This window comes from Notechis scutatus, chromosome 1, assembly GCF_049901735.1.
Source record: "Notechis scutatus isolate UNSWTSFEM ecotype Mainland chromosome 1, rNotScu1.2, whole genome shotgun sequence".
Classification (NCBI taxonomy): domain Eukaryota; kingdom Metazoa; phylum Chordata; class Lepidosauria; order Squamata; family Elapidae; genus Notechis; species Notechis scutatus.
Window position 1 is genome coordinate 278,544,057 of NC_142009.1, and position 27,285 is coordinate 278,571,341.

The 27,285-nt window shown below is 36.8% G+C and overlaps 1 protein-coding gene across 3 annotated transcripts in view; it reads right to left on the minus strand.

The window, feature by feature from the left end:
- Window positions 1-27,285, minus strand: part of PAK6 (p21 (RAC1) activated kinase 6) — a 64,421-nt gene that overhangs the window by 18,178 nt on the left and 18,958 nt on the right. For 2 of the 3 annotated variants that reach the window (XM_087951721.1, XM_026664567.2), the window contains exons 2-4: window positions 26,930-26,998; window positions 10,676-10,884; window positions 4,422-5,051 (exon numbers count right to left, since the gene is read on the minus strand). In XM_087951721.1, coding sequence (XP_087807847.1) covers window positions 4,422-5,051; window positions 10,676-10,879 — 834 coding nt within the window. In that variant the 5' untranslated portion in view covers window positions 10,880-10,884; window positions 26,930-26,998. Of the gene's footprint in view, window positions 1-4,421; window positions 5,052-10,675; window positions 10,885-18,387; window positions 18,474-26,929; window positions 26,999-27,285 lie in introns of those variants that run through there. The other variant, XM_087951722.1, reaches the window with a different exon arrangement.

The following is a 27,285-nucleotide window of genomic DNA, read 5'->3' on the forward strand; positions in this document are numbered from 1 at the left end:
TTGCAAGATTGTTACTATAGCCTATATCTGTAAAAGTAGTTTTAGCTTTCCTATTGAGCTGATTTCCTGGTTTCTCTAATAAGATTGTTATCAATCTTAATATTTTATTACCTCTCCAAGCTAGGTTAAAAGTTCTTATCACAATACAATACTTATTTTCCTGGAATATTTAGCCTTACCATGCAATACTGACAATAATTCTAACATATCTATGTCAGAAAGCAGATCTTAGGTGACTAGTGATGCCACCAATAGATAATGGTTTAAGAAGACCGAGTCATGTTTTCTACAATTCTGTATTAATTAGGTGAAAAATGATATATATATTTAAGTATATAGAGGGATAGAAGAGATTCTCCTTATTTTGGGCTAGTAATATTTATACTGCAAGCAAATATAGTTAATTATCTTGCATAGCATCCCTTACATCGGGGTGTCAAACTCATAGCATCACATGACATATCAGGACTTTTTTCTCTTTCACTAAACCGGGCGTGGGTGTGGCCAGCATGTGACACATCTGGCCCATGGGCCAGGAGTTTGACAGCCCTGCCTTACATGCTTTTTTCTTTTTTTTTTTACTCCTGTGGGTATACAATACTATACATATATGAAAGCATATATTTCAATCGTTGTACATTATGAGTGAATGCAGAAAGAGAGAACTGTCAGCACACACAATTACTAGTACTACTTGATGAAATGTACTTTCCTCATTTCTGTCTATAATACCTTTTCAGGTATTATAACAAGGAGTGTTCAAATCACCAGCTTTGTTTTATGTATTCTAGGGCACCCACAGCTACTTAAACTCAGAGTCCACTTTTGTAACTTTTACACTATAAATTCAGCACATTGTTTATATGTCTTTTTTTAAAAAAAAAAAAAAAATAGCAACATAAACATACTTATATTTCCATTTATTTCTACATCATTTAACCTAAACCAACTATGCTATCTTTTCATTTCAAATGTATTTACAGCACAACACGAGATTGCAATAGTACAAAATCATGGGAAAATAGGTCTAGATCACAAATGAAAGCTGACTATCAAAATGATAGTTGCAAAATGAATTGTCAGCAGAGATCAGATTAAAAAAAACCACACTGGTAGGTATTCTAGGTTCAGTAGAAGATCTGCGGCCTCTTTTGCTCACAGTTCATAATTTTACTGTTGCTGGGCTCTCCTGCCACATCATTCTTTTATTTATGAATGTGTTCTGAGTCAGCAGGGCTCTGGACATATTCTCTTCAGTTTCCTTCTCATAGTTGGACCAAGCCAAATTTGGTTAGCCATTAGCAGCTACTAACTGACGCTAGAGAACAGCTTTATGATCTCTTCCAAAAATTCTGGGATCCTCACTGCAACAATCACTTTTGAAAAACAAAATTTAGAACAGGTTTGGGATATGGAAGGGTAAAAAGTCTGGATAAAATTGATATTAAAAACATGTTTTTGCAGGAACTGTGTTTTCCCAACCCGCTATTTATACTGTTTTGAAGAACCAACACTAGAAATTTTGAAATCATATATCCTACCTCTCCTTCAAAGAGACTAGGACAGTACAGATAGAGATTATCTTTTTTATTTGTTTTTCCTGTTACTTTTACAATATCAGGGTGGTGCTTGGGCTTAAAAAAGAGTGGCTAAGCTTCACGGCAGGGCAGTAAGTTGACTTCACAACTTTCTGTTCTTGTCTCCATCAAGACTCCATCCACTTTAGCATGGTTACTGGACCATAATGCTGCTCACATTTTCATTTAATTCTGAAACATTATTCCATCCTCAGTGCTTGTTTGAGAAGGTGGTTACAAAAGAATACAATGGCATTGTAGAATACTGTTACATTAATCTGGACCAGACAACTGCTTTGGGGTGCAATTGTATTACAGGTACAACTAGTTGCTTAGGGACCATTTGAAGTTCTGATAGATGTACTTGGGTAAATTCGTGGTGTGACCCAAATTTGAAGTTCTAAAGGTTTTTTTTGGGGGGGGGCTGTAGTCATGTGACTGCACTTTGTCTGCTTGGCAACTGGTCTGCCTTTACAGCCCTTGGCAGTGTCCTGTGGCCACATAGATGCATTTTATGACAATTTTATGGAAATTGGTTTGCTTAACTATCACAGATTCACTTAATGACCATGGTGATTTGTTTAATGACCAGCACAAAAATTGTAAAATTGGGTTGGTCATGTGACTGACCCATTTTACAACCATCACGAATTATGACTGTGAGAGACAGACTCCATTACGATTGTAACTCAAGGACTACCTGTATCATGAAGAATCAGATATAACATTTGGAGAATTCTTGAACCCAGTACTACCTATGTAGGAGGTACTCTACAGATAGACATGCCTTTTTCTCCAACCTTTCTATACAAATTTACTCCAATCGGAACTGCTGTCACACTCTCTCTATAAGGCTCATGCATTACAGATAGCTCAGCTCCAATTCATGTACATAATGTACAGTCAACATTTAGGACATCAGCTCAGAAAAAGCCTACATGTGCACAAATCTATGCATAGAGACTTTCCTTTTGTGCACATCCATGCTAAATGGGGGAAAAAGTTATCTAGAGCACTTACATACCGACAGCTCCACACATACTAATATCTGAATGGGACTCCTCAGAGGAAGGCATTTGAGCCTGGCATGTCCTTTTATGGGAGTTATGCTAGCCCTTTGCTTTCCACTGTATGCAGCTCTATGGAACTCACCCTGATTCCACAACCTTATTTCATGTGTTCCACTTAATACAACTCCTCAGGTATAGTAGGAACTTAACAGTAGGGACAGATGTGATAGATTGCAGTAGAAGCAGCAAAGGTTTATTTATTTCTGAGCTTCATAGAAAACTTAGAAGCTGAAGATAAGGTACGTCTTTGTATCCAAGGCCAAGTGTGTGTGTGCGTGTGTGTGTGTGCATGCTTATATGTATATGCATACATATGTATGTATATGTATATATATGATTGGTAAATATAACAACTGGGGATATGAGAAGATACAACCAAAAATATAACAGTGCTAATAAAATCAGAAAACAATATCTAGAATAATGAATAAATGAGCAACATTTGTTGAAACTAAAATATATATCTATAAAGCGTTAATATAAAACTAACTAAATCCTTTAACATATTATTAAATATAGCTATATTGACCTTTTATTATTCCATTTTCTCAGTTTGGGTACAGTATGTTATTTCACTACCTATTAATTTTGGTATATTGGAGAAAAAAAAATTCTGCAAGCATTCCTCCTCCTCCATGTCTGGCAGGAAAAACAAAATGTAGCTAAAAGTTAAACACTTAACAATTGCTAACCTTGAATGGCATCCAAAATTTTCTTTCTGCCAAATAGTAGACCTGGTCCTGCCAGGTTCAGAGCTATTTTCTGAAAAGGTGCCTCTTTCAAGGCAAAAGAAATCACTCAAGTCTGACTAGCACCAAAGGGAGTTCCCTCTTGATGCAAATAACAATGCCAGACCACATTTTCATTTGGAACTTAGCACCAGTGAAAAGATTTAATCTTTGCCTTTTTGCTCTGTAGTACCAGTCTCGACATGCTTCCAGTGCTGGTTATTTCTGCTTCAGACACACTAAATGCGCAACTCAACAAATTGGATAGTTTGGACCTGGACACTATAATTAGGCAATCAATATAGTTACTAAATTGCCACTTTACAAATGAGCAAAATTAATCTGGTACCAATGATGTCAATAAAATAGTTCTTGAAATATTTTGTAAAACAAATGGTCTTAAGCTGGGCTCCGGTTCATTTAATCAAAAGAAGAAACAAAATTATTACTAGAGGATTTAATTTTTCGGAAAGCAGTTTGGCAAAAATAAAAACACATAGCAGAGAAGATGGAAGTAATGTGAGACACAAGAAAGTCAAGAAACAATATACATAGAAATTTATATTTTTCCAGCCAGAATAATATTCAGTGAGTTATGAGTTTGCATGAAAATGGCTGATGTGGAAATTGCATTATTTTTTCTTTTTTTTCTGGTGGTTTCTCTGTCCCAGCTAATGACTCTCCCCAATTTTCTAATGTTTTAGATTATGTTTCATTTAATTCTTACATAAGATAAGAAATTTATGTTCAAATAAACAATGACACTGACAGGCAAAGTTTTTGTGAGAGCAGAAATGGGTTTCTAAGATAGCTTGCAATTGAAATACATATACATACACTGTGCATGTAGCAATATGTGTTGAAACATATATTTTAAGGTTATCTTCATAATATAATTATAACCTCCTGAAATGATTTGCAAGTTGTAAGAAGATGAGTTGTAAGAAGATTCTCAAAGCAATATTTGCTTTGAGAATTGGAACTTGGAAGCTCTCAGGCTAGAAAGGTACTAATATAATACCTTCTAGGGAACCAAGCACACATACCTTTATCTGTGGGTTGTTTCCAATCTTATTTGAAGGGTTGGATGACGGGAACACAGTTCGCAACAGCCGCCGCTTCAAACTGTTTTCCCTTGATTTAGAGCCAGGACTACCTTCTCCAGGTGGCCTCAAATTAGCTTGGCTCCCATGGCAGGGCTGAACATAGTTCTCTTCGGAGTGTCTTCTTGCTACAGCATTTTCTCTGTTTACTTCAGGAACAGGGATGTATTGCTGGTGCTGAAAACCTGATGAGAGTGGAGCAAAGTGGCTATTTGCCCCTTGGAACTCTGAAGGGTCAAGAGATTGCGCTTTCATGACTAGGCTATTGGAATGAGCCTGCCCGTCCAACATGGGCTTATAATCAGGCCATAAGGTCTGCCTTCGAGATGATTTATTTCCACCGTTGCAGTTGAGGTAGTTTCCATATTTGTCTGCCCAGTCTGGTTCAGCGCAGTGTAGATATATGTCAGTTGGTTCATCTTCTCCTAGAAGTCCTAGTGACTGGGCTCTTCTCCTGCTAGTAGGGCTCTTACCCCTCAGGGTGTTAGAACTGATGAGGGAGAGCTTCTGGATGTCATTGAGTATTCCAGAGATATATCCTTCCACTTCAAATGTGCTGGCTCGCACAACCGTCTACCATAAAACAATTAATTAATTGATTAATTGAGGAAAGTTAATGTCATCTGCTCATTCATTAAGAAAGGGAATATCTAAATCTGGGACAAATTTACATATATTTCTACATACTGTACGTAAGTAGTGAACTATCCCTAGTTCACTCTGAAAATGCAAATCCAAGAAGAGAATCATACTTATATTTACTGCTCAACAACTTAAAAATGGTTTGGTGCTACTAACAAATTAGGTGTTATAGAATTTATCCAAAAGTAAACCTCCAAATGGAGCAGATCTACAATACATTGATTTGTGTTGCCTGCCATTCTTTTTTAATTCCTGGTTTAAAGCAATGACTGAGGTCCAGTTCAGACAACCACATGCAAAAGAAAAATATGTAGTTTAATCGATAGTAAACATGCACACGATGAGCCAATTCTATGATTTGATACACAATCTGTTTTTATTACCTGCTGCTGTTTTACTGGATAATATGTTGAAGGGTAAAAAGCAAATAAATGTTCTTTTTTAACATCTATTATAATAACTCAAATTAAAGGAATTCCTTTTCATAGGAAACTAGTTATAAGCTTATAAAATTATTTTAACTATGCAAAGATATTGACTTGGAACACAATAGCTGCATTTTCCTACCCAGACACCTACTTCTACTATATATTACCTGTCTTACAACTCAGCCAACTCATTTACATAGGAAGTCAGAAGCTTAAGAATCTATTAATATTACTTCTCCAAAGGAAGGCTCAGTATAACAATGCCGTGTGCTACATCACTTCAAAACAGCAAAAAATGTTGCAAACTGTGGTCAAATTATTGTGAGATACTGCCAACAGCTGTAAATGTGAGCTAGTTGCCAAGTGCTTGAAATGCAGTCATATGTCTTTGGGGGTTGCACAACATTTCACAACATCTGGAAGTGCTTTACAAACCATAAAATAACTTCTCCAAGGCTGTTGTAACTCTGAATGGTTGTTAAATGACTGCTTCTTAAGCGAGGACTGTCTGTATGCTTTTATTATACACTGCCAGCCATTAGAACTTTGAAGGTGACTGGATAGATCTTTGTTTACTCAGATCTGTCTCAACTTATGTGTTGTTTGCTAATGCTTAATTATATAGATCAGTATTCTTTCTGTACACACTACACTTCATTAGTTACTTAAGAATAATGTCTTCCAGTTTATTATCTCACAAGAAATATAGAGACGTGGGCTCTCGTCTTTCTGTGGAATGAAACCTGGATGGGTGACTTTGGACCAGTCATTTTTTCTCAGTCCTACTAACCTCACAGTAAGTGTGGGGAAAACAGGACATATGAGCATTATGTATACCACCTGGAGTTATACAAAAATAATTATATTATTATTTATAATCATATGTAAAAATGGGATATAAATCAAATTTAAAAATAAATAATAAGATCTTTCAACAAAGCTCTCAATGGCTGGATTTACATATCATGCTAATTTGAACACACAATAGTTAATTTTTTTTTCAGCATAAAGTTAATCAAAATCAAAATAGCTCAAGTCACATATTACACTAAAACAAACAAAACAAACCACATCATGACTTATGTGACGTATTTGAATCCAACCAGTTCCTTACTTAATAATGCTCATTTAAGCATTTAGAAAGATGGCCTGGTGATTGGAAACTTCTTAACACAATGTCTGATATGTGATAGCACATTCACACATTCTCTTGTGAATACTACATTTAACTAATCCAATATCAGAACTGTGCCATGTATAACTCATCTATGTTTTCACAATCCACCAGTAAATTATGGCATCCTAGCAAAACCTCCAAAATATCCTGACCTATACTGCCAGTAAATTACTTCATCCTAGCAAAAAAAAAAAATCCACCAAATACCCTGATCTATATTGCTAGCCTGGGTTAAAAACAAAAACAAACAAAAACACCACCACCCAATTTTCAAGAATGGTAGAAATGTTGGTCTAAATTCAACTTAAGAAATCTTTCAACCAGGCGCTGTCATGGGAAATTACCAGCTCTCCATGCTCAATTTACGTAAATATTAGAAAATGGAAATCTAACTATTGTGAAATTCACTTTTTGTATATATATATAAAAAGTGATTCATACATTCTCCATAAAGAGGGATCTCTGGCAATCTGTGATTATTAATATCCATAATGGAGGACATTTACTCCCACAGATTAGCTTATTACACTCTTTTCCGAAATGCCAGAGAGAAGGAACTGTCACTCATTAAACAATTTTCTAAATACCAGCATCTACCTTACTGTTTTGAAATAATTTGGAGATACTGCTGCTTTAAAGATGTCCTGTTCTGTTATATATGACATTTCTAAAACAAGTCCAAACCTAAAATCAATCTTTTCTTTCTTTCTTTCTTTTCTTTTCTTTCCTTTTCTTTCTCTTTGTGTCTTTCTTATCATATTTATATATGATATTTACATGTTGCACGTCTTCTGGACAACTGGAAAACAGGCAGCAAATAACTACAAGCAAGTCTTAGTAACGAAGTATTAGGTCTTTTTGGCCAGATGATAATGCATCATCATCAGTCTGTGTGTAAACATGCATCTATGTTTCACTATTTTCTTACTGGCAATAGTGTGATTTGGTTTACAAGACTGCTATAAGCAAAAAGATAAGACTTCTCACTGTGAAAAGAAGAATGGATGACACAAGTAAGTCCCCTCTTCAGGGATTATTTTATCACTTCCGTTTTATTCAATGCCATAATCTTTCCTAACGACAATGTTTACATTAACAAAGAAGGACAAATATGAATATACATCTTAGATTGCTTTATACATTTTTCCTCCATGGATTGAGATAATGGATAGATTTACTAACTATATCCTGAGGTAAGCTATGACCAAGCAAATTGCATAATAATTTAGGATTTGTGTAAAACTCACTGTACTGATTTGTAAATCTATGGCTTAGGGTTTGAATCTGATTAACTGTGACTTAGTCAATGAAGTATGATTAAAAGCAATGTATAACCCAGATCAATATCTAAATAGTCTAGATATAACAGACTGCATTAGAATGAAAACCATTCTGAAAAAATCTTACAAATTTAGTTAAATAAAGTGTTGAAGAACACTGAAACAGAATCTTGAGGAACCACACTGCATATTTCTCTCAATATAGAGTAGATATAGCTTTGTTGAGGGCTACATGCTGAGTGTGATTGGTCAGCCAATTGTGAATCCATCTGGTGGTTGTACTGTTTATACCACATTGTTCCATTCTAACAAGAAGTAGACTGTGGACTACTGTATTAAATGCATTGCTGAAATTCACATATACTATATCTGCAACATTGGATGCTTGAGTTATCATCCATTGTCATATCCTTGATCCACTAATTTAATCACTTTAGCAAAGAAGGCAATAAGGTTTATTTAGCAGAATTTGTCTTAACAAACTCATACTGGCTTCTATTAATTGCCTTGTTTGTTTCTAGGTGCTTACAAATCCATTGTTTGCTTATCTTTTCTAAGATTTTTCCAGGTATTAATGACAAACTGATTGTTCTGTAGTTTCCTGGTTCCATTTTATTCCTTTTTTAAAAAAAAAATTTAGAACCACATCAGCTCCTTTCCAAAGATTCAAAAGATTTTGTTCAGTGGTTCCAAGATCACATCTGCCAGCTCCTTCAGAATCCTAGGATGTAAACCATCTGGTCCTGGCAATCTGAATTCATCAAATGAAATGAGTTCCCCACTATCCTGTCAGAGCTGAAGAAGCTTCTTGGACGAGAAACAAAACATCCTCAAAGGAAAAAACAAGAAAATCCAGTTGACTCCTACAAAAAAGGCACTTTTGGGATAACCATGATCTGGATGAATGAAGATCTCTACAGATATCAAGTGAAAAGGTGTTTTCTTACTCATTTTTTGCCTTTTTTAACCTGTTTTCCTAATCTGACTCCCACACTGGTATTTTTGATAAGTTTTGTATGAAGACAGATGCAAAGAAGAAATTAAGCAGTTTGGCTTTTTCTCTGCTGCCTGTCAGTTTTGCCATCTTCTCCTACCAGTGGACCTATCATTTCCTTGACTTTCTTCTTACTCCTTACATATCAAAAGAAACTTTTTTTAAAAAAAAATTGCATTTGTTGTTAGTCTTAGTCTCTGAGCCTTAGTTTTCCTTAACTCCTTGCAGATTTGGGCTGTCTTCTGATATTGTGCTCTAGTTATGAACCCTTCTTTCCATTTTTTTACATTTATCCTTTTTGTCCCTCAGTTTGTCAGAGACCTCTTTATTCAACCGTGCTGGTTTCATCTGGGATTCCTTTTTCCATTTCTCTGTGATATTTTGTTTGATTAGGCTTTAAAATCTCATTTTTCAGTTTCCCAAGTATCTTGGGTTGTTTTTCCCTTTAGGTTTTCTGTCCATATTAAGTATTTAATATATTAAGTATTTCCTAACTGTTTCTTACTTTGTTGAAATCAGCTCTCTTAAAATCTAAAACACTAGTCTGACTTTGTTCAGTTATCAGTGCCTGCATTATGATGAATTCCAGTAGTGGGATTCAATTTTTTTACTACCAGTTCTGTGGGCGTGGCTTGGTGGGCGTGGCAGGGAAAGGATACTGTAAAATCTCCAGTCAGAGGTGGCATTTGCCAGTTCTCCGAACTACTCAAAATTTCTGCTACCGGTTCTCCAGAACTGGTCAGAACCTGCTGAATACCACCTCTGCTAGTATGATATGGCCATTTTCCATGAAAGTTCCTACGACTTCCATCCCTTCTATCATTTCATCCCTATTAGTAAGGATTAAGTCCAGTTTAGCTGACCCTGGACCCTGTTTGATTTCCCAATTGCTTCTGAGTTTGTCTCCCAGTTTAAGTCAGGGTAGTTAAGGTACCCCATTATTACAGTGGTGTACTTCCTGCACATCTTATTATTCAGAATATCAAAATGTTTATCTTTTTCCTCTGCCTGATTCAGTGACCCTTTTCCCAATATCCTAAGAAGAGGGAAATATCTATCCAGACTGAATGCACAGAATGGATAGATTCTACTGTTCTTTCTACACAGTAAAAGAAAATGAGTTGAGCCTTTTAAAATATGTCCAGTAAAAGCATAATATGGCATGCGGGTAAATCCACACTAAAACCAGATTGCTTCTTTGACATGAGATGAAGTAAATTCGAGTCAATGCCATAATTCAGCCTGCTGATGTACTGAAACTACAGCTCTCAAGATTCCCACCATTTATCCAAGAGTACCAATTCTGGGAGTTGCAGCCCCAACATACCCGAAAGATGCCATATGGGAAAAACTAATATAATCAACGGGTTAGCTTGCAGGCAATCCATAGCTCTTTCCAGGTTTGCTGTAACAGACTAATGCAGAGATCTACCACTAGAAAATATTTGCCAGAAACCTCCCCAAACAATATACTTAATAAATCATATTGAAAATTGATGAAGTTCTGATTTGCCTCTTCAGCAATTTTTTTTCAACTTTTCAACTCTTATTCATGTCTGCACTTTTTTATCATGAATACTAACATTAAGCTGCATGGAATGCCTCGATTGGAAAGATACATACATGAACTAAATGATTAGAAAGTGTTCTGGGGAGTGCTAATATTTTCTTCTTACCTTCATAGGCTGAAGCTGTACCCGTGTAATCCTTGAAGGGTCTACAACAGGTTTGGGACGTTTCAAAGTGTCCAAAATATTTTGCCATTGAGGTGGCAAGCCAATAAACTTCCCTTCCTTTGGATCAAATGATGTGTGTACACGATGTTCAAAATTCTGAGGAGCAGAGATCTCAGGTCGCTTCTTTTTCTTCTTGCGAAACATTGTGCCTGAATGAGAAAGAACAAATGCACTGGAGTGTTTATCGGACTTTACCCAGCATCAGTTGCAAGCAGTTTGCACATGTGGCATTTACTGACTCCATCTAAGAACCACATCCATTAAAAGTTGTCCATCTAGTTCAGCAGAAAGCAAAATAGCATCACAGATGCCACCCTGGATCCATGGTTCTTCCTTGCCAAAATAGGATGAAAGCTTTTAATTTAGTGGTTTTAATGACTGTGAATATGACAAGATTTAACTGAGACACACAATTGCTTTCCAGATTACTTTCTCTTTCTACATAATTTGGATTCCTTTTACCAATTTTTTTATAAGCAAAGTTTATTCTAATTAAAATAACATGCATAATCACAATCTTTCTTGGAACAGTAAGCCATTGGAAACACAAGCAAGAAAACCCAGCCCTGTGAAGGACTTCTAAAGGACTGCAGAGTAGAGTAGGAGGAATAAATATAGGTAGCTTAAAAGAATAAAAAAGTCTGAAAAATAAAAAGCCTTAATTTTTTTTCTGGGAAAAAAACAAGAAAAAAGCAACATTTAAGAAGTCTACTAAGCTTATTTGGCCCTAGAATAAGAGAACGAAGATGTCCATGTAATAAAATGTTTTCTTATTTGGACTACTGATGCTTATTATAAGATTTGAATCCCTTAAATTTCTGACCTTGCCAGTATAGAAAGATAGAAGAGTAAGGTACTCTAAGCAATCATGTTACTGAGATTTATGTTTTCACACTCAGGATTATGAAATTTATAAAACAGAGTATCCCGTACAGTCTTCTGGTTGCTTTCTTCTGCAGATTAGAATTTAACATCAATCTTATGGATTAGTAAATGCTGTCTTTTGCTATTAGGATGCAAATAAAATGACTGTCTGAATATGTTACATACTCCTTTAAGTATTAAATGAGCCACTGTTTATTGAGTATCTAGAAATGCATATTTTTTCTTGAACCACACTATCTTCAAGTATTCGATGCTATGTTTACGTGAATGAGAAAGGATTAATCCTGCTATGGTTTTGGTTGTTTCTATAACCAATCAAAGAAATAACTTCCACCATCCATCCTTTAAGGGAAAAAAATCCTTTGTTTTGTAACTGTGAATGAACAAAGGCCTGGAGAGAAATAAATTCACTTGTTCATAATTACTACATTGTTATTACTATCATTATGATTATTTATGCATGTTATAATATTAATTCCTCTTCTACCACTCTCTCAAGGTAATACGCCAAACCGTTTGTTTTTACTCAAAGACAGCTTGTAGGTTGCAGAACTGCAATAATCCAGAAGCATTTTCTTGATATTCTTGTATCTTTCCCTATACCACAATGCTAAGAACTTTGTCTCACCTAGAAAAGAATGACATTTCCCTAATAGAAATGTTCTGCATTTTGGATTTTTTGCTGCCCAATATATTATTTGAAAAGGCCCCAAATCTAATTTTCTGTTAATAATACTTGGGTTAGAACAGGAGTAAGAGACACAGTGCCTATGGTACCAGTGTGCCAACAGGTTCTTGGTGCCTATAGGTCTCATCCCTACCTGAAATGTAATTATAAATAAATGTGATGCTGATTGTAGAAAAGCAAAGTGCCACCTTCTGTATATAAAAGTAGGCCATTGGTTTGCATAGGACTCCATGAGGGATTCTTACATAATGAAAATGCTTTCCACAAACAGCTATAACATTTAAATTTCACTGCACTTTCACTGTAATTGACTGACTGTGGCCATACCCCCTTCGTATGCATGTCTTATGTTGTTCTAATGTGTTTGTGTTATTCCTGCTTTGTTCTACACTACTCAGTATCTCATAATTCTGGCAGTCTATAACTATGGTAAGATAATATTATGAAAGAGAAGGACAAAGAAGAGAGGCTACAGCTCTGATCTTTGTTTGAAAGGACTTTTTTCATTTGCACTGGGAAAGAGAAATTGGGGAGATGAAGAAATGTTCAAAGTTTGACCGCAGCAGCCATTTTGTAACTAGGTAAATCTCACTGTGGCAGCCATTTTTTAATCACAAAACATTTGTTCAAAATTCAGATGAGCTCAAAAAGACTGCCTAAACTTGGGCTTCAGTATAGTTGTTTATATACAACAAAGCCTTAGGTTAACATTGTGCTATAAAAACATTTGATGATTTACCCTCTAACCAAACAACCAGCAGCTTCTTGCAGAGCTTTTCCGCATTTAGCAGATTTTAGCTGCCTGCCCAGATTTTCAACTTCACAAGAAATTCTCTTGAGCCTGTGCACTACTAGAGTATAGATATTCTTGCTCTAAATTTGGGTCAGAGGTATAGCTGAATTTAGTAGGAATAATTTGTACTGCAGCAGCTACAAGCTTGTTTTAGCAATATTAACAATATCTCCTCTCATACTTCAGTGTCATGCTTACTAACAGAATTACATTCTATATTGTAATCAAAAGGAGTATATTCAAGTAAAATATTCTACGCTGTCCTATTTTTTGAAGCCAGCAACATCTAAAATAACTGAATAATTATCTGTTCACAAAAGATCTCAAATGTAATAACTAGGCTATTAAAGAGACACACACAATTTAATTTTTAAAATAAAGTAGAATTGTCCTCTTTTAAAATAAACCCTATACCTGAGGAAATCTGACAAAGAAATATCCAAATGCTAGTTTATTGAAGGCAAACCCTGACAGAAAGAACCACCAAATCCTGTTCAATATTCTTAAAAGGAAACTGCTGAAGTAACAAAGCAGTTGTGAGTAGTGAGTTCTTATTTGACTGGCAAAACTACAAGCTCATCTGGATAATACTACCTCATTTGGTAGCTGTTTTGCATGATCCAACATCCACCAGATGCCAGGATTACAGCTGCTAAAAATCTCAGCCAGCTAAGATTTCTTAAAAATTGTAATCCAAAATATCTGAAAGGTGTTAGATTGGAGAAGGCTGAGCTATATAGTATATCAACATTACTTTAGTGAAGTCCAAAGCAATTACTCAAATAGTACGTCTCGTTATCACATAACTCTATCCAATATTCTAGAGTTACAACCAAGGGTTGTACTAAGACAATCCTGAATTCCAATAATAAAACAGCTAGTAGTATATATATCTCTTATCAGCTGACTGAGTTTTAGCAACTGTGAGCTAAGTAAATATTGGCTTCTGGAGGAAAGGCAGGACATAAACTCAGTAAATAAATATCAGTGGGTTAATTCTTCCCTGTTTCATCATATTGTCTATGTAACATATCACCTTGTTAATGAAATACAGTCAAGGATATGAAGGCATTCTAACATATATGAAGTAGTGAGGACATCCAGATCTTGCCTATAGGAGCTTAGAAGAAGAAATTTTGGCAACTGATTTGTTCAAATGGAAAAGGCTAAAGGTTATACCTTTTTTATTAGTGTTCATAAATAAAAGATGAGTTCACACTACAGTACCATGATGTAGAGAACTACTTTGTCTAGAGCAGTGATGGTGAATCTATGGCACGCATGTCAAAGGTGACATACCACAAGTTTTGGGTGACAGGCCAACATTCACCAACCTCCCAAAACAACTATTCTTGAAAGCATATCCTATTCTAGCATGATTTTTTTTGAGACTATGTGAGAATGGGTTATAACTCTCGTACAGCCTCTGGAGCCTCTGAAAAAGGTGTGGAGCAGAAAATGCTTTTGCACTATTTTCAGGTGCTGTAGAAGACACGGAAGAACGTTCTCGGAAGCACGTCAAGAATAAAAGCCTTGTGTGACCCAGATCTACTTCAGATAGGCCGCCTGTCAATAGAAAGAGAACGCTATCTGAAGGTAATTGGCACACAGCAGCTCCTGGGGATCACACACAATTGGGCTCTATTTTTAAAAACAAATGAATATGTAAAGAAATGTTTCTCTTTTGTTTGATTTTGTGTGTGGGGTGGGGGGGAGGGAGAAACAGTCAGCCTAAATATGGCCTTTTGTGTTTCTAGTAGCAGTAAGAACAAAATAACAATAGCAGTATTTTGACTTAATTTACATGACTGAATTATTGAAAGTGACCAGGAATTCATAACAAAACATCAGGAAATATATTCACTTATAAAATGCATGCGTTAATCATTTAACAGTGTCAGTGTGATCAAGATTCAGCCCAGATTAAAATAGTGTTCTCTAACTCCACTGCACCATTTTCTCAAAACTTACTTAATAATTCCTGCTGATACAGTTCTACAGAGGAATTATTGAGTCTGTCACCTGCACCTCTATAACTGTCTGATTGGGTTCTGCAACCCAACAGGACAGACACAGATTCCAGGGAGTAATTAGGACTACAGAAAAAACAATTACTACTCACCTGCCTTCAATCGAAGACCTGTATACTGCACGAGTCAAAAAGAGGGCTGTGAATATATTTACAGATCCCTCACTTCTCAGACATAAAACTGTTTCAACTCCTTCCCTCAAAACGAAGCTATAGAGCACTGCTCACCAGAACAACTAGACACAAGGACAGGTTTTTTTCCAAATGCCATCACTCTGCTAAACAAATAATTCCCTCAACACTGTCCAACTATTTACAAAGTCTGCACTACTATTACTATTAATCTTCTCATCACTCCTTTTCACCCATCCCCTCCCACTTGTGACTGTATGACTGTAACTTTGTCGCTTGTATCCTTACAATTTATATGGATTGTTTCCTAATATGATTTGATTGATTTTTGTACCCTATGACTATTATTAAGTGTTACCTTATGATTCTTGATTCTTTTTTTTTAAATAAAAGTTTTACTTAAGTTTTCACAAAACATACAAAAACAAATAAAGTATCATTTTTTGAGAATAGTGTGGCCCCGGGTTATCACTTCTCCATACATACATAAACTCAATAAATATTTATCTTATACATTCTAATCCATATCTTATAACTATTTTTTCAATAGCTTTTCCCTTTCTTTACTTCCTATAGCCTTATTTTAAATTATCTCATGATTCTTGATTCTTGACAAATATATCTTTTCTTTTATGTATACAGAGAGCATTTGCACCAAGACAAATTCCTTGTATGGCCAATCACACTTGGCCAAAAAAAAGAAAAAAAAGAATTCTAATTCTAGTAACTTCCAAATGTGTTAAAGTTCCAGTTCCCATAATTTCTGGTCCAATTTAACATATCTCAGGGCACCTGGTAGAAGCAGGTCAATTTATAAAACAGTATCAAGCTTTCATGATAAATTTAATTTAATTTGACTAATAAAGAGAGAGATTTTTGCTGTGAAGGAGGGGGGAAAAACCAGCTTTCCCAACAAAAAATTGGCTATGGCACAGCAACAGCACTGACCAACAGAACAGCCAGAAAGCAAGAGAAGAGTAGCAGTAAGTAGCCTTTCATTTCAGGAGAGAAAGGGAACTCCCACACACTAGGAGACAGAAAGGAGTAGACAGTTCCCACCAGTGGGAAGCTACCCACCAGACAGAAAATCTGTTTCCACTGTTTTGTGATTGAATCTTATGTCTGATGCAGCCTTTGTCTATATAGAAGAATTCTCAAACCCACTGACTTTGGAATAAGACTTTTAAAATTCAGCAAAACTTTGGTTTCTCCAGAATAATTTGTACTACTGTTTTTAAAAAATGTTTAGTTTTTAACGGCTCATTATTATGGTTTTGAGAGTCTAAAAAAAACATTTTACACGTAGTCCTCAACTTAAGACCACAATTGAGCCCAAAATTTCTGTTGTTAAGTGAGACATTTGTTAAGTGAGTTTTGACCCATTTTATCATCTTTCCTACCAGTTTATTTATTTATTTATTTATTTATTTATTTGATTTGCCAATTGTTTACAAGATAATAAGTATAAGTGTATACATAGTTGTGAATACATGAAATGGGTGCATATAAGAAAAATAAAAGAATAAGAGAAACAATAGGACAGGGACGGTAGGCACGTTGGTGCACTTATGCACGCCCCCTAAGTTGTTAAGTGAATCACTGCAGTTATTAGTAACATGGCTGTTAAGTGAATCTAGTTTCCCCAGATTTTGCTTGTCAGAAGGTTGCACAGTTACATAACCTTGGGAGACTGCAATTGTCATAAATGAGTCAATTGCCAAGCAGCTGAATTTTGATCATGTGACCATGGGGATGTTGCGATAGTTGTACGTGTAAAAAATGGTCGTCACTTTTTTTCAGTGCCATTGTAACTTTGAAAAGTCATTAAACAAACTATTGTAAGTCGAGGACTACCTGTAGTATGTGGAAGAATTTAAGCATGGTGATACTGTGCTGGTCAGACAGTATATAGTTAGTTGGGAATTGGGAGCTGTCCCCTTAAGGGAATGCTTCATGGGAAATGTAGTCAATGCCTCATGGGAGATGTAGTTCATGTCATGTGGTCACATCTGTAATCCTTGGTCACTGAATTGACCTCTAGTTGGGTTGGGGGGGAGCCTTTGCAGCGTGCTGAAGCTTCCTTTGCTGTAACATTATGGGATGAACATAACCATCTTTTCACACTATGAAGACAACTATGCAAAGACTGGATATTAGATGAATCTCAACATAACTGTGAGTTATACCTTGAGGATGCCTGGTGTGATCCAATAAAGAAACTTTGTATGGAAGCCTTTGTAGAATTTAACTGTTTATCTTAGGCATTTTTGGAAGATAAATATTGCCCAAGACAAGACAGATACTCACAAGTTTTTTTTTAATTTACAATTCAAGTAGTTTATTCAAGTAGTTTATTCTTGGAACCTGGCCCATTTGTTTTATTTTGTTTTATCCACCAGCAAGAGCACTCTCTTAATTTTGGATTCTTTGAAGATAAATTAATGAAGAATTTAGTCATTGTAATTAGCAGTGGTGTTTCCCTCTGACTCAAGTCTAATTGATTTATGAACTAAGGATTAGGATTTCATTTGTGAGTTACTATTAGCCAACTTTCAAGTATGTATCCAAAAAGGCTTACCGGAAACAAATCACACATTCAGCAAAATGTCAAATAAGATAACTGCACTTGTAGATACAGCACCTACTTGATTTGGAAAGATGCAGACACTTCAACAGATAAATCTGTTATAGATTTATCAGTACCATCTTCAATGGTCATGCATTTGACAAAATATAATCAATGACAGTTGCTTTGCACCTCCCAAAACTATTTTAATAATAGCTAACGCTAGATAATCGAGCATAATTTTAAATCATAAAGTATAAGGTTTCATAAAAATGCAGAAAATATAAATTTTAAAAACCTTTCCAATTTAATAAGCATAGAGGTTGCATTTCAAGATCCCTGAGCAACTGCATTGAACCAGCCACTTACAGCTTTTGTTTCTCATACAATAAGTACTAGGTTTCAATATTGATAGAATATATTTGCGTCTCTCCCTTTCTTAGAAAAAAACATGAAGCAAGCACTTTTAAGCAATGGATTAGTACATGATATGATTTTAATTCCTAGAATATGGAATTATATGTATATGGACCTACTAAGTAAATGGAAAAATGCATACCTGAAGCTTAAGCAATCAGATAAGAGATCCTATTTTGTCAAATGGCTTGCACCCCAAGATGCTGATGCTTGAAGAATCCTACTAGCCTGTAGTCTTTCCAGTTCTGCATTTACATTTGCACTGAAATGCCACAAGCATAAATAATCAGTCACTGCCATGAAGTAAAAGCCGCTGGAGACTGAAATTCTCTCCATGATCAATCCCTGCTGCTGGGGAGCCACATCCTATTTTTCAACTCCAGATCTAGCCTTTTCATAGATAATGTAATTCCAAAGGCTGTCACATCTCCCAATAAGTATGAGGGTCTCCCCTCCCACCCCCAATCTGGCAGATTCAGAGCAGAGGGAGGGATTAAGTGAGAGGAGGAGCAAGACAAGAAAAAGGGTCAGGCAAAGACAAGGGGAAAAGAGACTGTTTTTTTTTCTCATAAGGAAGAGGAGCTGCCAGGTAGGAAATTTCCAAAATGGCAAACGTGGCAGGAAGGGGTAGTATGGGGACAGCAACAAAGAAATATCATTTATTTCTGTACTTTCTTTCAAGGGGGAAAAACTGCCTCTGCTTCTGAACTGAGAGATTTAGAAATGTACAGCAATCCTATTAAACAATGGTCTTTGTCAGCCAAAATAGGCAGAAACTGCATAGGGGACTCAGCATTCATGATGTCTTGACATTCATATAAACAGCAATTCATCCGACATGCATCATTCATTTTTAAATCACATATTTTTCAACTAGATTAAGGAGGCATGGGGGAAAATGCTCCAAAATAAATGCAATTCCACAAATACTTGACTGCAGGTTTGATCTAGTTACTCCATGTCATTCATTTCACTGGTCTTTTGTTTGATCCCAGGTCCTCATCTCCACTTGGAATATAGCAAGCCTTAAAAAGTTGCAACTGCTCATACTCATAACACTTTTCCCTTTGTCTTCTTCCTTACCTTCTATTGCCATTTTTGATATAGAGATTTTAATCAAGAGCTCCACAGAACAGAAGACTGCTTCTTTTCTCTTGTTTTGTCCAAGAATCTTATATGAACTGCGTGGTTCCATGATGGTGCTACTACTATTCACCTTTTGATCATACTTGAAATGTGTAGTTTCATTTTTGTGTGCGGCTTTTGATGCAAAAAAATAATAATAACAAAAAGGCAGATGATGTGAAAAATTAGGGTGTTATTGGGGAAAACAAAATAGGTTCACTTTGAATTTTTCCAATGGTGTTCTGAATGGCTCCATGCACTTTATTGCCTTCCACTCAGGAGCAAACAAACTGATTGTGCCAAGTACTTGAACCATGTATAATGCTGAAAATGGATCAAGGATTTAACAAAAGCACAATACCAACAGAAAAAATCTTCAGAACCCATCAGCTATATCCTACAAGCAGCCCCCATTACATTGCAAAGTCAGAGAGTTGTGGTTAAAACTAAACAGAAAAACCTGATCCTAACAAGGGACAGCTAAAAAGTCGTTGCTACCTCCAGTCAGTACTGTAAAGAAAACCACACTCTACTATACATCTTACCATAAGTGTTGAATCAGGCAGGCACTGGAAAAATTCACAGCAGAATGAAATTCGGCTGTACCAGAGCCAGAGGCCTCAATATTCATATCCATAATTATCACTGGGGAAACACAGTGAGTCTGAGACCACTTGTATCAGGTCCCAAGGGATACTACTGAATATGCACCAGAAGAATTCCAAACTGCTTCTAAATTCACCAAATGCATACACAGTATTTCTTATAATCTAATAATTTCTACAATGTGATCTGACATAAACGAAAAGAAGTCCAGATAAGGCAGCTTTCCCAATATTGTATTTGGGTTTTTTTATTTATTAAACGTGTATGTCACCCAATACCCAATCACTCTGGGTCTGAACAGGAAGAATCCCTTTTTGCTTCCACTGAAAGTCAGTTAAAAGCTTCTACCTGATCTGGAATTATTTTTTTTAGGATTTCGTGGTCACTGTGAAAGATACACAGGTAATTCTTGTCCAATGACTGGTCGCTTAGTGGCCATTTGAAGTTACAATGGACCTACCTAGGGGTATGATCCAGATTCAAAGTTCTGATGATCCCCTCCCCCAAAGTTACATGTTCACAACTCAGGCACTTGGCAACCAGGTTGCATTTATGACTATTTGCAGTGTCTTGTGGTTATATAACCATGTTTTATGACTATTTTTGGCAAAACTGGCAAAACCATAGCAGACCATTGGTTCACTTAACAACGATGGCATTAGCTTAATGACTGTCATAAAAAAGATAAGAAAACTGGGTCAGTCAATATGACTGATCCAGTTTACAACCATCACAAGTTTCCACTTGTGATGGCCAAGCTCAATTATGGCTGTAATTTGAGGACTACCTGTATTCACACTGACTTGAATATAAGCCCGGTGCAAATTTCTTCACTCAAAATGGGAAAGTAAAGGATGGTGTAGCCAAACCACAACATATACAGCTGCAAAAACTGATAGCTGAAAATCTGGGAAGCTATTAAATTTCAGGTACACCATGGTTCTTTCTTGCAACATTGACTTATAGCTATTGTGGACTGCAGTTATCATGTGGACTGCAAAAGTGGTGGGATTCAATTTTTTTTTACTACCGGTTCTGTGGGCATGGCTTGGTGGGTGTGGCAGGGGAAGGATACTGTAAAATCTCCAATCAGAGGTGGCATTTGGCGGTTTTCTGGACTACTCAAAATTTCCGCTACTGGTTCTCCAGAACTGGTCAGAACCTGCTGAATACCACCTCTGGACTGCAATATCATGTAGAAATCCTGTGTTTTAAATTTTAAAATATCTAAATGCACATGTTCATGGCATTTTAAAAATATAAAACTTATAACTCATTTCTCTGAACAATTTAATCAACTCAATTGAATTTTGCCCAGTACAAAAATCTAGCAGTAAGAAGAGGTATTGATATTAGCCATGGCATCTGCCAAGCTGACCAAACTTCCCCAAATTGACATCTACAAATGTTTGGTTCTTGCATTTCTGAATCAGAAAAGCACCTGGTAGACAATGTGTACCTTATACCATTAAAGAACTCCAGCATTACAACTTTTGTTCTGTTTTCTTTCCCCAATCCTTTTCTGTAGACATTTTTATATATCAGATTCTTCTTGATTTCCTTAGAAACAAAGCCTAGGACTAGCATGCCTGAATAAAGTGATACTCTAAATCTTTCTGTGAATACCAGATTTATTCTATTAGAAACAAGTCTTAGAGAGCTAAGTATTATATTACTATGTACTGTATATCTAGGTACAAATGAGAAATAAACAACAAGAAGCCAATCATTTTATCCAAAGTTATTTCAAGGAATGGAAAACAAAACAAAATGAAGCCCTCAACTTTTATTTGCTTTTTGTTTCTTTCTCATTTAAAAATAATATCTGACCCATAACAAACATACTGGCCTTTACATCTCTGAGAACATGAATTAGAGATACCATCAGGAAGTCAACATGATTATAAGATTGGGTCCCTCCTTGCATACTGACCTGATCCACATAATGTCCCATGAGATATTGTGGTTTCTTTAATTTTGGCTACTGAATGTGTTGCTATATTGTTTGTAAACAAAGGTTTATCTATTGCAATTGCATCTTTCCAATGATTATGTAAATCAAAGCTTCAGGCAACACATGAATCAGCATACTGTATTAAGATGAGTACATCTTCTCAATCTTATACCCTGCAGATCTATTGGGCTACAATTCCTTTCATTTCCACGTAGAATTAATGGCCATGCTGTTAGAAAATGACGGAAGTTATAATCCAACACTTATAGAGGGTCTGAATTAAGTAATGAGGTATATACCGTATTTGCCGGCGTATAAGACGACTTTTTTGCCCTGAAAAAGATGCCTCCAATTGGGGGGGTCGTCTTATATGCCGGGTCGTCTTATACGCCGGCAAATAGTAATTGGGAAGCACTGCGGCTGCCCGCGGCTGAGGCACTTTGCGCACCGTGGAAGCGAATCCCGTGAAGCCGAAGGAGCAGCCAGCCTTCTCCCAGCTCCTAAGGAAACGAGGCTCGCACCGCCCGAGCTCCGCTGAGGTATCCGGCTGGGGCTGTCAGGAGTTGTTACCGCTGGCGCGGCTCGCGCGGCTCCAGTCCCACGTTGCCTCGGGAAGGGAAAGGCAAAAGCGCGGCTCTTCCTTTTGCCTTTCCCTTCCCGAGGCAACGCGGGACTGGAGCCGCGCCAGCGGTAACAACTCCTGACAGCCCCAGCCGGATACCTCAGCGGAGCCCGGGCGGTGCGAGCCTCGCTTCCTTGGGAGCTGGGAGAAGGCTGGCTGCTCCTTTCAGCTTCACGGGATTCGCTTCCACGGTAGACAAAATGCCTCAAAAAAAAAAAAAAGTGCAAAAGTAGAAGGCGTGCGGAAGAGGGGGCGCAGTATATAACAACTATATTTTGAGTGGAAATGTTGGGGGTCGTCTTATACGCCGGGTCGTCTTATACGCCGGCATATACGGTAGCATTTCTCCATGAACATAATTCAGTTACTGTAACAGCAAGTGATAATTTCTGTATATTAAACAGTTCCCAATGATGAAACAGTAAACCAACCTTCTCTATGATACATGAAAACTCCAATTTCCAGTGTTCTCAGACATCATGGGAGGTTGGTTGGAATTCTAGGAAATGGAGCCCTAATCTACCCGCAGGGCACAAGGCTAGGGAAAGTTACACTATAGCACAAAGTATACATGTCATTTCCAATCTGATAAAATACACTCTGTTTTGCTCAATTTATCTTGTACAGCCAACAATTCCAACTACATTTATTCTTGGTGAAATGTGAGTTGTAGATACATAACACTGAATAAAATCATGGGAAGTCATATGATTACCACACACAAGGTAGGACCACACACACAGCTTCCCAATATATATTCACATCAATGTAGCAGTATATTTTACCATTCTGAATAGTGTTGGATTTAGATTTGGTGAGTCCCTAAGCTATATAAAGTTTTGGAGCCTCCTGTTATAAGCTACACCAGAAAGTTTCTCAAAGGTATGTACCAAAAAAAGGACTTTGGGGTACCACACAAAAAAATGAAAACATATATATGCCTTGTAATTTACATATAAAACCATTTTAAAATCATGTCTAAAAGTTTGCCACTCAAGAGTTTTAAAAACTACAATACACATTAAAACCACAAAATATTAAAATCAAAACAATATGAATTTTTGTTAGGCCCTGCAGATTGTGGGGCCCTAAGCTGTAGCTTGTTTACTTTATGCTTAAATATTGCATTGATTTTGATTTGTAGCTTCTATGAAGCTGTATATTAAAGCCAACTCATATAGTGATTCCTTCAGATTGCTCCAGCCAGAGAGTTCCTCTATTATGGGGTATTAGTGTATAAACTAAACTGATGGTTCATCTTATCAAAAATATACAAAAGTGCTTCTAAATATAATGTTGATGGCAGAAACCCACTGTGATTGAGCCATTACCGCAGGGGTGACAAACTCGTGGCCAGTGGGCCAGATGCGTCACGTGCTGGCCCCCGCCCCACCTGGTTTAGCATAGGAGGTAAAAGTCCCAATACATCACGTGACAATGCCGTGACTATGTGAGTTTGACACATCTGCATTACAGGATCTCTTTGGTATACCACCAAATATCCAGTCTTATTTACTGTAGTCTTATCTGTACTTTACTATGAGAAAAAAGGTAAATTAACATTTTGATTGCAGTGCTATACAGAAACCTCTTCCAATCTGCAATGGCCAACATATTTTGGGAATTCTGGCAACTATATACACTTACTAAGGGAGCGTGATGGTTCAGCAGTTAAAGATGCTGAGCTTGTCCGCTGGAAAGCTGACAGCCAGGCTTTGTAACCCAATGCAGCACGATTACTTACCCCAGCTCTTGCCCAACTAGCAGCTTAAAAACATGAAAATGAGAGTAGATAAATAGAAACACCTTCGGTGGGAAGGTTGGAATGGAATGGAGTGGAGTGGAGTGGAGTGGAGTGGAATGGAATGGAATGGAATGGAATGGAATGGAATAGAATAGAATAGAATAGAATAGAATAGAATAGAATAGAATAGAATAGAATAGAATAGAATAGAATAGAATAGAATTCTTTATTGGCCAAGTGTGATCGGAAACACAAGGACTTTGTCTCTGGTGCATAAGCTCTCAGGGCACATACAAGCAACAAGTGATAATTCATGATCATAATAGTGTTTTGTGCACCTCAGTGTATAGTCATGCTGGTCATATGACTATGGAAATGTCTTTGGACAATGCTGGCTCCCTTGGCTAAGAAATGAAGATGAGCACCACTGCGTAAAGTCGGACACCACTGGATAGGGGAAAGATTTACACATTTACAATATCTGGAAATTGGTGCCATTAAATGCAATGGAACTTGTTTCAGAATAGAAGAACCCGTACCGGTATGTTACTAATGCTGTAAACATTTCACAAATTCAAGCAACCCTTCAAACGAAAAGCGATGAGCAATGAGTACACTGCAAAACAACCACGTAATCCTTGCACATGGTTACAGACCATGTTTCCCCTCCCCCCAAAAATCTGAAGTCTAAAAGGTTCAATAGATGAACAGATGCTTAACAATTATCTTAAATGCAATGGGGATTCATCAGTAATTTTATACCCAGGTTTTGTCACAAATGTTAGTTCATTACAAATTTTATTAGATATATTATTAATTATTTGTGTTAACACAGGGAGTGTTATATTTGTGTGGATTAGTGCTTAGAGTATTAACTCCCTTCTTGGGCAGATCCACAAATACTGATTCATTATATCATTAAAGGAAATAACCTTCCAGTATTAATGAACCATAAAAAATATGAGGTATGTTTAAAATGTGATTAAGTCTAAGGGTAATAGCTCTGGATGGCATACAACATAAAACTGTTAAAATAAACTAATAGAATTGATAGAAAAACCAACACCTGGAAAAATAACACAAATTCTACAGATGAATTATCACAAAAGGTCCATCACCCACTCTAGCTCAAGGCCTGGACGGATAGCCAAGTTTTAAAGGCTCACTTAAATAAGGGAAGGCATATGAATCCCATGGCATCGGAGGGACATTGTTCCAGAAGGCCGGTTTACATTTCAAGGGCATATGACAAGAAGTAAAATGGGGCTACAATTACATTAGCAACCTTGCAGAAATATTCATAGATTAAATATTTTAAGTGGAAACATCTTCAGATTTAGCACAACTTTCCTAGTATTCCTATGAATACTAAAACACAAAAAAGTTGCAGAATGTTTTGATAGGAAAGAGAAGACAATCCCTACCAAGACAGATTTGCACAACTAGACACCTTCTTTAGCAAAATCAAGCAGGATTTTAAGGCAAACTTTCTACCTGTAAATCATAGCAATTGCACCAAACATAGACTGATAACTGCAATCACACACATATGCTTTAAACTCAAATTCTGAAGCATTCAGTAATAACAATGGGGAGATCGCTGGAGTTATAGTATATGGTCAGATTCCCACTCTAAAGTGGGCTATAGATCATCTCTGCACTGTTTATCTGCTGCCCTTTCTATCATACACACTAAGCAATACCTGTTACATCATACTCATAATCCATCTAAAAAGAGTTGGAAAAAGGCTTGGGTGATCATCTAGGCCAACTCTCCACCAACATAAGAATCTAACTCACAGATGGCCGTCCAGCTTCAGCTACATACATAAAATAAAACAATTCCAAAGACTTCATGCAGCAATCTGCTCTGCTGTAAAGCAGCTACAAACCTTTAAAATCCATGCTAAAGTCCACCCCAAATCTTCTCCTTGCCATTTGTACCTGATAAGGTCTAATCATATCCTTCTAAGCAATAAACAACAAATCTACAGGGACAGAGAAATGTACGTCACCATTTATAACATTTCCCCCTCTTTTTCTCATTAGACTGACTTTGCATCCAACATTATATGTATTAATAATATAACATTTTTCCAACACACAAATAGCACCTGTAGATCAAATAGTTACTCAAATAGCTTTGCATTACACTTATTACATGGCTGGGAATTGGATTACAGGTTAAGGGCCATACACATGGTCATAGGCACATTTATCTTCCCAATTTCCAGGCTCGCCCAGGGATCTGCTTAAGAGCGCTGTTTCCTCGCTTCGGCAAGCAGCAGCCAACCAGTGGAGCACAAGGAAAACAAGAAGGCTGCTTGCAGAGAAGCAACCAAAAATGTTTTCCTTCCCTCTAACCAATGAACTTGCTTGCTGCTATTGGACCACTAGGAGAGGAGGGGAGCCTCACCCCCTTTCCATCTTGGTGAAGTCTACCTGAGAGCAGCTGATGCTCAAATATCATTAGCAGTAATCTGTTCCTTAACACCTAATCAATGTTTGAATGTCAAAGGAAAACAGGCAAAGCTTCCAGGGCCTAGAGGGACAGTAGGACCACCTGTGGATCTGCAGGTTGCCAATCTTTCTTGATTCTCTTCAATGCTCACAGTACATTTGAAAGTTCTCACCCGTTTATGGTCTGCTGCTGTCTCTTCACTGTTCAGTCTCACAGCACACTACTGTAGATCCTTAATAGCCTGGCAAACAAGAATACACAGCAGTCAACAAACATTAGTTAACAATTCCCACAGAGGACAAGGAACTAAACACACCCACACCCACCTTTCCTAATAGAGGAAACAAGAATTTACCTTTCCATTATATCATTAGACAACATTTGCAATTGCTTGGTATAAAACTGGGTCCCCCCCCACCCCCAAACCCCACCAATCTAATCATCTAATCACAATGCTTTATTAATACTGTAAATTTCAAATAGGCGTGGTTAGGGATTTCTCCAAAGATTCAAAGGTCCTTGCTGGGC